Source organism: Leopardus geoffroyi, chromosome B3 (assembly GCF_018350155.1).
Source record: "Leopardus geoffroyi isolate Oge1 chromosome B3, O.geoffroyi_Oge1_pat1.0, whole genome shotgun sequence".
NCBI classification, from domain to species: Eukaryota; Metazoa; Chordata; class Mammalia; order Carnivora; family Felidae; genus Leopardus; species Leopardus geoffroyi.
This window is the reverse complement of record NC_059337.1, coordinates 39,598,101-39,613,689: the sequence shown is the minus strand read 5'-3', so window position 1 is coordinate 39,613,689 and position 15,589 is coordinate 39,598,101. Positions and strand designations below refer to the sequence as shown.

Genomic DNA, 15,589 nt, shown 5'->3' with positions numbered 1-15,589 from the left:
TCTTTTCCAACTATCATACTCTATGATTCTGAATAGCTTTGCATATATAATAATGTCTTTTGTATTACTCTCAAAGCATCTGGTTGACACAAAATGAAGCAATGAAAGATCATCATTTGATGATGAAAAAAAAAATCTTTTACCATATTCACAAAAAAGCACTGGAGTGTATGGGACAGAATGAAATTTCTCTTTTCCTTTTATCTCTGGTTATTTTAACCAAGTGGAAGAGGTATGTGTAATAGATTCAATTTAACCAGTTTTTTTTTTTCCTACTGTTCCTTACATTATATAAAACTTAAGACCTGAAAATGTACAAGAGGGGCACTTGGGTGGCTCAGTCGGTTAAGTGTGCAACTCTTGGTTTTGGCTCAGGTCACGATCTCTCAGTTTTCTGAGTCTGAGCCCCGCATCAGGCTCTGTGCTGGCAGTATGGAGCCTGCTTGGGATTTTCTCTCTCTCTCTGCCCCTTCCCTACCCATGCTGTCTCTGTCTCTCTCAAAATAAATAAACTTAAAAAAAAAAAAAAAAAGAAAATGTACAAGAAATTTGTCGACAGTTGTTAAAACACACAGTACCTTTTCAGCTGAGGCTCCAGTTAACACAAATGTAGAAAAAACAGGGAGAGGGTATTTGCTATTTGGTGGCCAACATTCAATAGTTGCACCCATTGGTAAACAAAACAGGGGAACAGATTCTGGGAGTGAGAAAGACTCATAATCTTCTTGAGGATATCTACAAATTAGACCTATAAAAACAATAATAAATATTAGGTCATCATCTCTTGAATTCAGGTACTCAAAATCTGAATGATGCTAAAATGTTTTATAACTACTTAACATTATATTACATACATGTTCATCAAATAGCTCTGAATGCTTCAGTAGAATACATCCAGATTTTTATCTTCAAACATTATAACTATTCATAATAACTAATTAATATTTATCAAGCTTCATCCATGAAGGCTAAGTAAGACAAACAAGAAAAGATTATCCTAAAGAAACATACACAGGTACAAACACAATCCTAAAACTTTAGTTTGTGGTCATACTACCTTGAAGCAAGTGAAAAACTCGTTTTTTGAAATTTTCAACACGGTTACCCATCTTCTTTTAAAATCAATCTTCCATTGAGTATCCAATAAATTTAAGGATGAGACAAAACAGAAAAAAAAACAACAAAAAACCCATGGGTTGTGGTGCCAGTCCTGACACTAATACATTATAAGATTTCTTTTTCCTTAAATTTTACTAGCCTTCATAATACATGTATATATTAAGTATTCCATGAAAAATTATACTTACCAGCTTTGTAAGATATAGTGTTAGTCTTTGCCACTGATTTTTTATAACATAAGTACACTGCTGATCCCCACTGAATCAAAAAAAAAAAAAAAAAGGAAATATCATTTAACTTTAAAAGGTAGTAACTTAATAAAATGGACTCTTTGATATCTCCAGTACTTATTATCTAAGATGTAGTAACAGATTTCCGTTAGGTATTTTCAGTTGGTTATTTTGTCATCATTTTATCAGAGTTTTTGCCCACTTTTCTTTCAGAAGTAATATTTCATGTTTTTTTCCCCACTGTAACAGCAATAACATGAGGAAAATTTGACTGTTTAAAATAATTAAGTCATGACAATTTAGATTTTATTCCAACTCCAAACTTTGGGCAGAACTGATTAAGAAATATCTAGGGGCGCCTGGGTGGTTTAGTCGGTTGAGCGTCCGACTTCGGCTCAGGTCATGATCTCACAGTCTGTGAGTTCGAGCCCTGCGTCGGGCTCTGAGCTGACAGCTCAGCACAGATTCTATGTCTCCCTCTCTCTCTGACCCTCCCCCGTTCATGCTCTGTTTCTGTCTCAAAAATAAATAAACATTAAAAAAAAAAAAAAGAAAGAAATATCTACCCATGGGTATACCTTGCTTTAGATTCCACAGCCTCTTTCTATAGCTCTTTATACCAAAACTTAAGAGTTATAATTTCCTATATCTGTTTCCGTGTTTCCCATTCTCTCCTGAATCCATTCCCAATCAGGTTTTAATCGCACCATTCCTTAAAAGAACAATTTAACAACTTTAATGATGCCAAATTTAACAGTTGATTCCTATACTACATCTTCTCCAACCTCTCGGCAGATCTGGACAGCACTAATGACTCCCAAAACATGTTCTCGCCTTTTGAGGCATCACATTCTCCTGGTGCCTTCCCACCAAACCTCTGGCTACTCCTCAGTCTCCTCCTCCCTTTTTCCCTGATCATTAAATGTGATCTCTTCTTTCCTTTTCTTTCTGTGAATGATCTCATACATTTAGTCCCATCGTTTTGTAGAACAGCTACTCCCAAAGGAGTCTCAAATTTCTAGTCCCAGCTGCAACAGAGATGGGGAAGACTGTGGATAAAGCAGACTTGGGGGTTGGGGGTGAAGAAAAGGAGTTCAGTTTTAGACATAAGTTTGAAACATCTATTAGACATCCAAGTGAAGTATCAAATAGAGCTCAAGTGAGGTCTGAAATGAAGATGTGACTTGGGAGATTTGCTACTTGACATTAGATGATGACAGATACATGCACAGACACTCCCTTATCTCCTCTGGGCTCAACTCCAAACAACACTTCATCAGAGAGCCCTTCCTTCATCACCTTATATGCAATAACAATCTTCCCTCTACCCTGTCCCGTCTTCCCTATCATCCCATCTTGCTTTCTTCTTCCTCCACAGCACTTACTACCACTTGGCATATTGTATATTGTCTTACTTATCAGTGCAAAGCCCAAAACGGGGCTCAACCCTATGACCCTGGGATTATGATCTGAGTCAAAATCGAGTTGAGCCGAATGAGGTTTAAACCTACTGAGCCACCCAGGGACCCCAGGATTTTAAGTAATCTCTACACCCAACTTGGGGTTCAAACTCACCACCCTTAGATCAAGAGTCACATGCTCTACTGACTGAGCCAGCCAGGCACTCTATAAGTTAAACATTTAAAGCATTTCCAGAACAATGGTTCCTCTTTCTTTTTGCTGAACCTTGTGTGTGAAAAACTTCAGAAAACCCTCTTTTAGTTTTTTTTTTTTTTTTTTTTTTTTCAATGTTTATTTATTTTTGGGACACAGAGAGACAGAGCATGAACAGGGGAGGGTCAGAGAGAGAGGGAGACACAGAATCGGAAACAGGCTCCAGGCTCTGAGCCATCAACCCAGAGCCTGACGCGGGGCTCGAATTCACGGACCGCGAGATCGTGACCTGGCTGAAGTCGGACGCTTAACCGACTGCGCCACCCAGGCGCCCCCCTCTTTTAGTTTTGATATCTGTGGTTCTTTTCCTCCAGAGTCCCATAACTTTTACTGTTATCTCCAAGTCCTTGTTTTTTATTTTTGAATATTCCTTTTGTTTTCTGCCATATTCAAGTGGTTATATAGTTCCCTTCTTATCATCACAAAGGTTATCATTGAGGGTTTTTTGTTATCTTGAAAAACTGGTTTATTGGGAATTGGAGTTGGGACTTACCAATAGAAAGTCTTATTTATACATTTGTACACATCTCAGAAACTAAAAGCCTAGTTCGCCTACATTCATAATATCCACTTGACTTTTATACATCCATTCTTTTGATGCAAAAATACTAAACCATTTATAAAAACAAAATGCCAACACGGTAATGAGGATAATTTAATGTCATGAGCACAATTTAACATACTGGTCTGCTGGAGACACATGAAAAATATTTAGGAAAGCAAGAAAAATTTTTAGATGAAGAGTCAACATATTGCATCATTGTTCATAATAGATCCTCCCCGCAAAAGGGAAACAATCCAAGTGTCTATCAGTAGGTGAGTGATTAAAATAAACTGTGGTTCATTTATTAATGAAATACTTTCCACTGGTTCAGATGAAGAAATAAAATCTGTATCAACTTTACTAATTTTCAAAAACATATTAATGAGTTAAAAAAAGCAAATCACAGAAGAATATATTCAGTATATCACCATTTATGTGAAATTTAAAAGTACACAAAGTAATAATATATATTTATAGATGTATAGTAGAAAGTTTTTAAATACATGTGAATGAAATGCACTAGCTTCAGGCTAGTTGTTAACTCTGGAGGACAGAAAAGGATGGAAGATGAGGCTTTGGCTAAACCTGTAAATTTTTTTTTTTTTTTTTTTTTTTTTTACAAATTAAATCATTTGAAGCAAATATGTTAAATTGTTTACATTTGTTAAATATAGGGGATGAGCACAGGGTGTTATAGTAGTCTCTTTTTAAAATTCCTTTTTAATGGCTATTTATTTTTGAAAGAGAGATAGAGCACGTCAGGTGGTGGGGGGTGCAGTGGGCAGAGAATCCCAGCAGGCTCTGTGCTAACAGCAGCAAGCCCGACGCAGGGCTCGAACTCATAAACTGTAAGATCATGACCCGGGCTGAAGTCAGACACTAAACTGACTGAGGCACCCAGGCACCATATTATAGTAGTCTCTTAATTACTAGAAACATATCTTAAAGTTGGGGCACCTGGGTGGCTCAGGTGGGTGGGTGACTGACTCTTGATTTCAGCTCAGGTCATGATCTCACAGTTCGTGAGACTGAGCATGGCATCAGGCTCTGTGCTGACAGCATGGAACCTGCTTAGCCTCCCTCTGCCCCTCCCCTCTGCTTGTACTTGCTCTCTCTATATAAAAAATAAAGATAGTAATAATAAAATCAAATAAATGTTTAACTTATAAATTCAGTACCCATTTGTGGTACACACTTTCAGATGTCTTTTTTTTTTTTTAGGAAATAGGTACATGATTTAATTACTTGCTTAGTTACTAACTACTTTTCTAAACAATCCTGATAAATCTTTTTTTTTTTAATGAACATTTTTTTTTAATGTTTATTTATTTTTAATATTTTTTTTTCAACGTTTATTTATTTTTGGGACAGAGAGACAGAGCATGAACGGGGTAGGGGCAGAGAGAGAGGGAGACACAGAATCGGAAACAGGCTCCAGGCTCTGAGCCATCAGCCCAGAGCCCGACGCGGGGCTCGAACTCATGGACCGCGAGATCGTGACCTGGCTGAAGTCGGACGCTCAACCGACTGCGCCACCCAGGCACCCCTAATGTTTATTTATTTTTGAGAGAGAGAGAGTGAGCAGGGGAGGAGCAGAGAGAGAGGACACAGGATTTGAAACAGGCTCTGTGCTGACAGCCTGATATGGGGCTTGAACTCATGAACTATGAGATCATGATCTGAGCTGAAGTTGGACGCTCAACTGACTGAACCATCCAGGCTCCCCTCAAATATGAACATTCTTAAATGGTTGTAAAACAAAAGCCATTTGGATATAATATTTAAAAAAATACTCTCGATGAGTCAAAAACTGAGGAGATGGTCACAAATTTGCCAGAAATTAGCTGTGTGAATCAAAGCATCCAGACTAGCAGTTTTCAACCACTTGAGCACTTTAAGATCTTTTCTGGCTCTAAAATATGCTTCCATTGTAAGTCAGTCAAAGTCTAAATCATTTAAGTCTTACAGTCCAAAACTTGAAAACAAATAGTTCCTGAAAAGTCTTTCCACAAGCTTAATGGGAGGGTGGGGAAGATTCTTTTTGAGGCCAAAATATCAGGTAGGAATACCAGGTAGGAATTTGAGGAAAGATTCACCACACATCTCATGTCCATTACCTTGGTCTTTTGTTTTTTTCCCTGGTTTAGAAACCTGATAGATGACTTTAGTTCAAGCTACCTAACCTTCAAACACAAGAGTCAGCTACATAACTATTGCTGGGTATTATCAACACATCAATAATTTAATCCCTACCACTTCCTAATTCTTTACATATACATTAGACAGATATGAACATAAGTCTTCTATATTGGATGTTTATTTAAAATTTTCTGAGTTAGAAGTCACTGTACATCTGCTTCAAAGAACAAAATTTGCTTTTACCACCTTATAGTCGATGGAAACAAAGGTTGGTAACAAAAATAAATCACAACCCACTACTTATTTTTTTTTTTCAACGTTTATTTATTTTTGGGACAGAGAGAGACAGAGCATGAACGGGGGAGGGGCAGAGAGAGAGGGAGACACAGAATCGGAAACAGGCTCCAGGCTCTGAGCCATCAGCCCAGAGCCCGACGCGGGGCTCGAACTCACGGACCGCGAGATCGTGACCTGGCTGAAGTCGGACGCTTAACCGACTGCGCCACCCAGGCGCCCCTACAACCCACTACTTAAAAAAAGACATCAACTGCTAAGATCAGGCAAGTTTCCCTATACTCAGGACTGATATATGTATGGATAAGAAAATAAACATTTAAGGGATTTTATTCCGGTAATATTTCTTAAAAATTTTAGGAGGAGCTTAAGTACTGGGCAAAAATAAAATTTAAAAAGCTCTTCCTTGGGGTGCCTGGGTGGTTCAGTCGATTAAGCGTCTGATTCTTGATTTCAGCTCAGGTCATGATCTTGGCTCAGGTCATGATCTCATGATTCATGAGATGGAGCCCTGTGTCAGGCTCTGTGCTGAGGGTGCAGAGCCTGCTTGGGATTCTCTTGCTCTCTCTGCCTGCCTCTCTCCCTCTCTCTCTCAAAATAAACATTTAAAAAATTAAATTAAATTTAAAAAGCTCTTCCTTGCTGAATGTCAATTGTATCTCAATTGAAAAAATGAAACGAAAAGCTTTTCCCCAGACATTAAGTACACATAAAAGGGACTGATGAAGCAGAGTTAACCAAATTTATAGCTAATATTTATATAGCAGTCTCTGTGTACCAGACAGTATCCTAAGTTAGTTAAAAATATTAATTCATTTAATCTTCACAAAAATAAAGTACAACTTTATCCCTATATCGTAAACGAGGAAACTGAGGCACAAAGAATCAAGGAACCTGTCTAATCACATATCTGGATTTCAAATCCACTAGCTTAGGTGGAGTCCATTTCCGTTCACACTGTGTTACATTCCTCTTCCTTCTTTTAGTAGAGAATAAATGCTCTCTGACAACATTGGGACCAATGTATCAGGATAAGAAAACATAGAAAATTCCTATCTCCGGGTTCAGTTTCAATGCAGTAAGTCTACCTTGAGCACCCTGATTAACTAATAAAACCTAGAAACGGTTCTGATGACATTATCAATCTACTTTGTGTCAAAACCCAACAAATCCACAAAATAAATGGAAAATTCACCAATGGGAAAATGGCAAGTTACCTGTGAGCCTGCATAATCTTGCTAAAATTCCAAACCAAATCTGAAATGATATTAAGCAAGACATTGTATCATAAAAGCTTAAAAACCCTTCTTATGGGGTGCCTGGGTGGCTCAGTCAATTGAGCATCAGACTTTGGCTCAGGTCATGATCTCACATTTCATGGGTTCGAGCTCTGTGCTGACATGGAACCTGCCTGGCATTTTCTCTCTCTCCCTCTTTCTCTGCCCTTTCCCTACTCACGCTTTCTCTCTCTCCCTCAAAATAAATAAATAAGCTTTAAAAATTAAAAAAAAAAAAACAACAACTCTTCTTGACATCACTATCAATACCACATAAGGCTTGTAAAACTGTTTGCTACCATGATCTTTTTTTTTCCATCATAATCTCTCCATCACATGTTATCACCAAATCAAAATAATATGGAAGGATGGCACAAAAGGATAGGGCATTTTGTGTGTGAATGGCTGTTGACAAAAAAAAAAAAAAAAAAAAAAAAAAAAAAAAAATGGTCATCTAATTAGGGGTAACACTGCTGCAGATTATTCTTTTTCGATACAATTTGGATCACGTCAATATCTATTTTTTGAATTACCTATTTAAAATTTTTAAACAAATACTGATACTACTTAAAGTTGCAGGTTTTTTGGGGCGCCTGGGTGGCGCAGTCGGTTAAGCGTCCGACTTCAGCCAGGTCACGATCTCACGGTCCGTGAGTTCGAGCCCCGCGTCGGGCTCTGGGCTGATGGCTCAGAGCCTGGAGCCTGTTTCCGATTCTGTGTCTCCCTCTCTCTCTGCCCCTCCCCCGTTCATGCTCTGTCTCTCTCTGTCCCAAAAATAAATAAAAACGTTGAAAAAAAAAAAATTAAAGTTGCAGGTTTTTCTTAAAGAAAATTTTCTTAAAGAATTGAAAGATACAGATAATACACATTTAGTGCTTTCACACATCCCATGTGTACTGGGACACAGTTGTAAATTCATTTAATTATCACAATAACTTAGATGCTATTATCATCCTCACTTTACCATTGTGAAATCGATGCATAGAGAGACAAAGTTACTTGCCCAAAGTCACAGAGCCAGTGTCAGAATTAGGATTCATAGCCAGACACTCTGGCTTCAGTCTGTGCTCTGAACCACTTGGCTATATTGACCTTAACCACTACAACACCAATCTATTTTACTGTCTTACTGAGGGAGTTAAAAATATTTTTCAGGGTCTCAAAATCTGTACTATATCCAGTCACATATCAATACACCCCGGTTCTTCCTCTTCTAGCTTTATCTAAACCTTCAGTGTTTCTCATGTTGCTAGCTTAACAGAAAAGTGAATAATAATTAAAAAAAAATCAACTTCCCATAATAAAAACTTAGTAAGTATGTATACAATCTTAAATACTGGAGGACCTGAGTGGCTCAGTAGGTTAAGTGTCTGACTCTTGATTTTGGCTCAGGTCATGATCTCACTGTTCATGAGATTGAGCCCCGCGTTGGGCTCTATGCTGACACTGAGGAGACTGCTTGGGATTCTCTCTTTTCTTTTCTCCCTCTCTCTCTCTATCCCTACCCGGCTCATACGCACTCACTCTCTCTCACTCAAAATAAATAAACAAACATTTAAAAAATATCTTAAATCTCAGCAAAGTATTCATTTACATAGTTATAACAGGACAATGTACATATCTGTTTTGGGATAATTAAGAAATTAAGTTTCTGGGGCGCCTGGGTGGCGTAGTCGGTTGGGCGTCCGACTTCAGCCAGGTCACGATCTCGCGGTCCGTGGGTTCGAGCCCCGCGTCGGGCTCTGGGCTGATGGCTCAGAGCCTGGAGCCTGTTTCTGATTCTGTGTCTCCCTCTCTCTCTGCCCCTCCCCCGTTCATGCTCTGTCTCTCTCTGTCCCAAAAATAAATAAACGTTGAAAAAAAAAAAAAAAAATTAAAAAAAAAAAAAAAAAAAAAAAAAGAAATTAAGTTTGAAAATTTGTGATTAAAAATCCAACTATTTACAAAGTTATATTTATAAAACCCAACTTTCATATTTTGTTGGTAGGATTATAATTGGTTAAGCCTTTCTGGATAAAAATCTTAAAAGTAAAGCTTTGATCTACAAATTTCAGGACATATCATAAGGGAATAATTTAGCAATGCCATATAGTGTTTAAGAGTTTGGTTCTAGGGTTCTATAGTTGGGGTCCGAATCTTGGTTCACCTGCTTACTGAAGGTATGAATGACCTTGGGCAAACAACCTTTTTAACTCTCAAATTTCCTTCTCTGTAAAATGTGGGTGGGAAACACTACCCAGAGGGTTGTGAATTAACTGAATTAATGGATATGAAATACTCAGAATAGTGAATAGCACATAAGAGCTCAATAAATGTAAATTATTCTATGGAAAATTTAGTTGTGATTATGTTCATAACAGCTTTGCTTATAATATAAATAAATTGAATCTAAATGTCTTACAATAGAAGATGGAATAAATACATTGTGGCAAAATCCATTTAATGCAGTAATATTATGCCATTCAATGCAGTTATATATTAAAATATGCTCAACCTCCACAATAACGAAAGGAATGCAAATTAAAATTAGAACGATTTCTTGCTTTATTAGTCAATAATTAACGTTTATTTATTCTTGGGACAGAGAGAGACAGAGCATGAACGGGGGAGGGGCAGAGAGAGAGGGAGACACAGAATCGGAAACAGGCTCCAGGCTCCGAGCCATTAGCCCAGAGCCCGGACGCGGGGCTCGAACTCACGGGCCGCGAGATCGTGACCTGGCTGAAGTCGGACGCTTAACCGACTGCGCCACCCAGGCGCCTCAGTCAATAATTAAAAAGCGATTGATAACAACCATTTTTTTAAAGTAGGCTCCATGCCTAACATGGGGCTTGAACTCATGACCCTGAGACCAAGAGTCACATGTTCTAACTGAGCCAGCCAAGCACCCCAAGGGAAAGGGAATTCTTTTTTTTAATTTTTTTTTATGTGTTTACTTTTGTGAGAGAAAGAAACAGAGTGTGAGTGGGGGGAGGGGAGAGAGAGACACACACACAGAATCTGAAGCAGGCTCCAGGCTCTGAGCTGTCAGCACAGAGCCCAATGTGGGGCTCAAACCCATGAACTGTGAGATCATGACCTGAGCCAAAGTCAGACGCTTAACTGACTAAGCCACCAGGTACCTCAGGAAAGGGAATTCTTAATGAAAGTGCCACAACCCTTTCAGAGCAATGTGTCAACACTTTTCAAAATGTACAGCATACCCAGGGACCCATCAATTCCACTTATAATTATTTACTCTTCCAGAGACACTCCAATAAATACACAAAGAAAAAGGTACAGGCTTGATCAAAGCAGCATCACTAATAATGGGAAGAACTGGAAATAACTTGTAATCATTACTCTTTATTCTTATTTTCTGGAATAGTATATAATTATTATAAGAATTAAATAGAGAGTTCTATTAACTCACGAAGGTGGATAGTGGAAAAAAGCTTCTGTCAGAATATATAGAAAGTTCCAATTTTTGAAAAATAAAGGATGAATTCATTCACATTATGTATATTGCACACATATCTGAAAGGACAAAAGGACTGAAAGGACACAAGCCAAATCATTAATTGGTAATCCTGGAAAGGGATTACAAAAGATGAAAGTAAGAACAAGAACTTTCACTTCATAGGCCTACAATTTGCTCCCCCTCTCAATGTTTTGGGGGGCGGCACACGTTTCTTTTTAAAATTTAAAACAGCAATAAAAGAACAAAGACAATTACAGATCATGCATAGCCTTAAGGCTACTGGAAGGACTTTGACTAAGAGTGAGATGGGAAGCCATTAAGGGTTGTAAGCAGAGGAGTGAATAGGATCCAGTTTATGTTTTACAAGGATCGCTCTTGCTGCTACATGATGAATAGGCTGTAGGAAGAAGTAGAAGCCTTGATCAGTTAGACCAGGGATCTGGCACACAATGGCTTGCATTTGACCTAAGGCCTGTTTTTGTACACCTGAGCTAAGACTAGTTTTTAGTTTTTAGGGGTTTAAAAAAAAGAATACGTGACAGAGACTGTATATGACCCACAAAACTTATTATTTAGCCCTTTGTATGAAAATTTGCCTGTCTCCTAAATTAGAATACTATTGCAACCATCCTGTTAAAAGGGGATTATGGCTTGGACCAGAGTTGTAGCAATGGAGAGGCTGAGTATTGATCAAGGTCAAGATATGTTCCGAAATTGGAGTCAACAGAATTTACAGAAGAATTGGATGAAAAGTAGAAGAGAAAGGTTAAGGATTACTTCAAGGTTTTTAGCCTGAGTAACCAGAAGAGTACAATTTTCACTGCATCATATAGAGATTAGGGCAAAGGGAAGGAGTTAGCAAAGGCAGAAGTGGAATGATGGGTAAGGTAGGAGGAAAGAGCTACAGAGTACTCAGGAAGAGAACCCATCTTATCTTCCTGCCACTGTTTCAAGAAAGAAGTGATCAGCTATGTCAAAACCTACTGAAAAATTACAAATTAAAACCACTGAATTCAACAGCAAGAGCAATATTGGTGGAATGGTAGAGACAAAAGCCTAAACTAGAGTCAAAGCGAGGAAGGGGACAGAATATAGTCACGTCTTTTGAGATGTTTCACTGTAAAGGAGAACAATGAAATGAGGCAACAGACAGAGGCAAACATACGAGTCAAGAAGTTTTGTAAAGATGGGAAATATTGCAGTAGGCTTTGCGTGCTGGAGTAAATAATGCAATAGAGAAAGACCAATGATTCCTAAAAAGTAGAAACATTGCTGAAGCCATGTCCTCAAACACGTAAGTATGTGGGATCTAGCGCACAACTGAAGGGGTTAACCTTGGCTAGTGTTTTACTTTTCCAGTAAGGGGAAAAATATTCTTTAAATTGGAAGAAAAAAAAAAGCAAATTGCTTTTTGCACAGTTCCTTTTGAAAGTACAACTATTTTCCCAAAAAGGAAAGATCCACTATCTTTAAAAACATATTTTTTAATTCAGTTATTATGCTCTGCTGTTTTTCAAAGATTTTAAATCGTGTTCTTTTCATCAGTGGCTAATTTTACCAGTATAAAACAAGTCACTTACCATACTGTTATTGAGATTCTTGTCGACTTTGCAAAATGTGTGTGGTGGGCTTTCTCCTTTACTGGGTACGATAATACATATGTCTGTGACAGCCAACGTATTCTGAGTCATGTTTTCAGAGGCTCTTCGGTAAGTGATATAAATTTTTTGTGATGAGGTACTGCCACTAATATTTGCAGGGCGTCCATACGGAGTACTCTGAATAATTTCACACCCTTGTTTCAATCTTTCTTTCCAGTCGTATAAAACCCTAAAACAAAAATACATAAATAACTACACAAATGCAAAACATCTTCAAATAGGATAGGTAATATTTTCAGGTATCATCAACTGATCCTTAAACGTAGCAGATATTCCAATCTTACAGCAAGTCTGAATTGAACCATCCCATGTAAAACCAAAGGATAACGGTTTCCCTGCCCAAAATTAAAATAATGTAAGGAAAAGTCAGATTACCTCTTAGGTTTGTTGGCATAAACCACAGAAAGGCAAGGATTAAGTGCAGACGCACCTGCTGTGGCACTCCATTCAACAGATGTGTTTATTTTTGTCTCTAAAACCAAGCATCTTTTTTAGAAAAAGCAACTTAGTTTTAGCCAAAGTTATAATTTTACAAAAGGCTCCTTGCCAGACAGTATAGAACCTGCTTACACACTTTTACTTCCAACGCTTCCCTCAGGTTTAAGAGACAGTTTTAGGTTTTCAAAAGAGAAAATAACCTCAAATCCACCTTTAATCGAAAGGATGGGTGAAAGACATAGGCTTTTTTTTCTTCTTCTTTTTCTTTATTGTGGTAAAATGGTAGGATTTTATTAAAGAGCAGGCCAGGCATCTGTTCCTTAAGTCTTCTAAAAAGTACTTGGGGATACAAGGAAAACGTCATACTGGAGTAACATCAGTCTATTCCCTCAGAGAATTCACTGATTTGTACTTGGCATGAGCCAATGAAAATTTAAAGCTCTACTACACTGAGTGTGTTTCTGCATTTGCTATAAAAACTGTTGTAACAGGCAATATCCTCAACATCAGTCAGTATTTCCTTTTATAAAATCCCATAATTCAAATAAAATTAAGTGCCAAAAACTGGTCAAATTATTTCACTGTAATATAATTTTTAATTTCCCTTTATGTCATGACCATCTGCAAACTTAAAGAAATTTTTCTCTGAACATTCGATTTTGAAAATTTGGAGTTAGATTTGATAGTTAGAATTATAGCAACTATGTTTATCCTCATGTTAGCTTAAATGCTTATTCTTCCCTCTCTCCCTTTTGATCTTGCTTTTCTGTTTTGTTTTCTTTAATCTTTAAAAAAAAAAGGCACTATAACAAAGAGAAATTAAACACACTTCAATTCAAATTTCTACTACTGGCTACTAGCTGTATTCTCTTGGGCAGATATTTAACCTCTCTGAGACTTGTACTAATCAGAGAGGCTACAACATTGAAAAATCTAACTCACATGGGCACCTGGGGGGCTCAGTGGGTTAAGCATCTATCTTTAGCACAGATCATGATCTCACTGCTCGTGGGTTCAAGCCCCACATGGGGCTCTGTGCTGACAGCTCAGAGCCTGGAGCCTGCTTCAGCTACCATGTCTCCCTCTCGCTCTGCCCCTCCCCTAATCTCTCTCTCTCTCTCTCTCGCAAAAATAAATAAACATTAAAAATAATCTAACTCACAGGATCTTGACAGAACTGGAAAACAGCTGCTCAACTGAAAATAAGAAATCTAAATATAACACAAACCACCACCAACAAACTACCATCACCTCCATTTTTTTAAAGATATGGAATATATATTTGATAACTATTTTCTTTAATCAGGTATTGTGTTGTTAAATCCAGTACTTGCATTACTACTTTTGACTTTTATATTGTTAGGAACTTTTCTTGTCTAACTAAACTAAGCTTTTCAAAGGCTGTTAAAAAATGATGCTCTCTCCTCTCCAATGACAACAAGTTAGGATAGTTGTAAGGGTGGTTAATTTGGGGTGTCTGGGTGGCTCAGTGGGTTAAGTGTTTGACTCTTGGTTTCAGCTCAGGTCATGATCTCATGGTTCATGAGACTGAGTCCCAAGTTGGGCTCTGCTCTGGGTATGGAGCCTGATTGGGATTCTCTCTCCCTCTCTCTCTGCCCCTCCCCCCTTCTCAAAATAAATTTTTAAAAATTAAAAAAAAAAAAGGATGGTTAATTTACATTCCAGTTTAAATTCTTCACTATTGGAGAATCCTTCATGTGCTTGGAAAAGTCCTCATCTCTAAACTAGGAAACTTCAACACCTTAACGAGAATCTGCAACATTCCCTTCATTTTATCCACAAGTTAGAATTGTGATGATGATCAATGATCATAGGAGCAAATTACCTAATCTTTTGAAAAGAAGATCTAACAGCTGGCTTACTTTCCCAAGCCATTTACTAAATATATAAGATTTAGAAGGAGCAATATAGTAGCTGTTCTGAAACCAACTTAAAATTACTATAATTCATTCATGAATTAATAGAACCAAAATTATTTTTTTTTTTTAGGTAGGCTTCATGCCCAGCATGGAGTCCAACATGGAGCTTGAACCATGACCCTGAGATCATGACCTGAGCTGAGATCAAGAGTCAGCCACTTAACTCACTGAGCTACTCAGGCGCCCAAAAATTGATTTTTAGTATAACTTTTTGATATCAAACATTAAGTGACAGAATTTTTAAAGTGGAAGAAATTTCAGGAGCTCTTCCAATTCCAATTCATTCTATCTCCCCTTAGGCATTAGTAAATATGACTATCCACTTTCAGACTTAATATAATAGTAGGAGATGAAACTTTTATAGCCCCTACTGGTAACATCAGTAGGGATGTTGATATCTTCTCTGTTTTTATTTTTTGAAGTTTATTTATTTACTTTGAGAGAGAGAAAGAAAGCACAGGCGGGGGAGGGGCAGAGAGAGAGAAAATCCCAAGTAGGCTCCCCAATGTCGGCACAGAGCCTGATGTAGGACTCGAACCCACAAACCATGAGATCACGACCTGGGCTGAAGTCAGATGCTTAACTGACTTAGCCACCCAGGCACCCCCTTCCCAATTTTAACTCAAATATTGTAAGTTAAACTCATGCCTTTTTTGCAACTGAGTAATGAAAACAATAAAGCTAATCTTCATTCCTTATAAACTTTTCATCTATTTTGAAGACATTATTAGAGCTACCTGTAGCTTTCCTTTGGCCTTTTTCTTTCAGTTTTTCAGTGGGCATCTTATTTTTCTACCTTTAAAGTGTTGTTCC

At 37.7% G+C, this 15,589-nt stretch overlaps 1 protein-coding gene across 6 annotated transcripts in view; it reads right to left on the bottom strand.

The window, feature by feature from the left end:
* The window catches only part of DENND4A (DENN domain containing 4A), a 132,407-nt gene that overhangs the window by 75,789 nt on the left and 41,029 nt on the right, over window positions 1-15,589 (bottom strand). For all 6 annotated transcript variants that reach the window (XM_045449386.1, XM_045449390.1, XM_045449387.1 and 3 more), the window contains exons 4-6: window positions 12,318-12,567; window positions 1,308-1,377; window positions 579-748 (exon numbers count right to left, since the gene is read on the bottom strand). In XM_045449386.1, coding sequence (XP_045305342.1) covers window positions 579-748; window positions 1,308-1,377; window positions 12,318-12,567 — 490 coding nt within the window. The remainder of the gene's footprint in view (window positions 1-578; window positions 749-1,307; window positions 1,378-12,317; window positions 12,568-15,589) is intronic.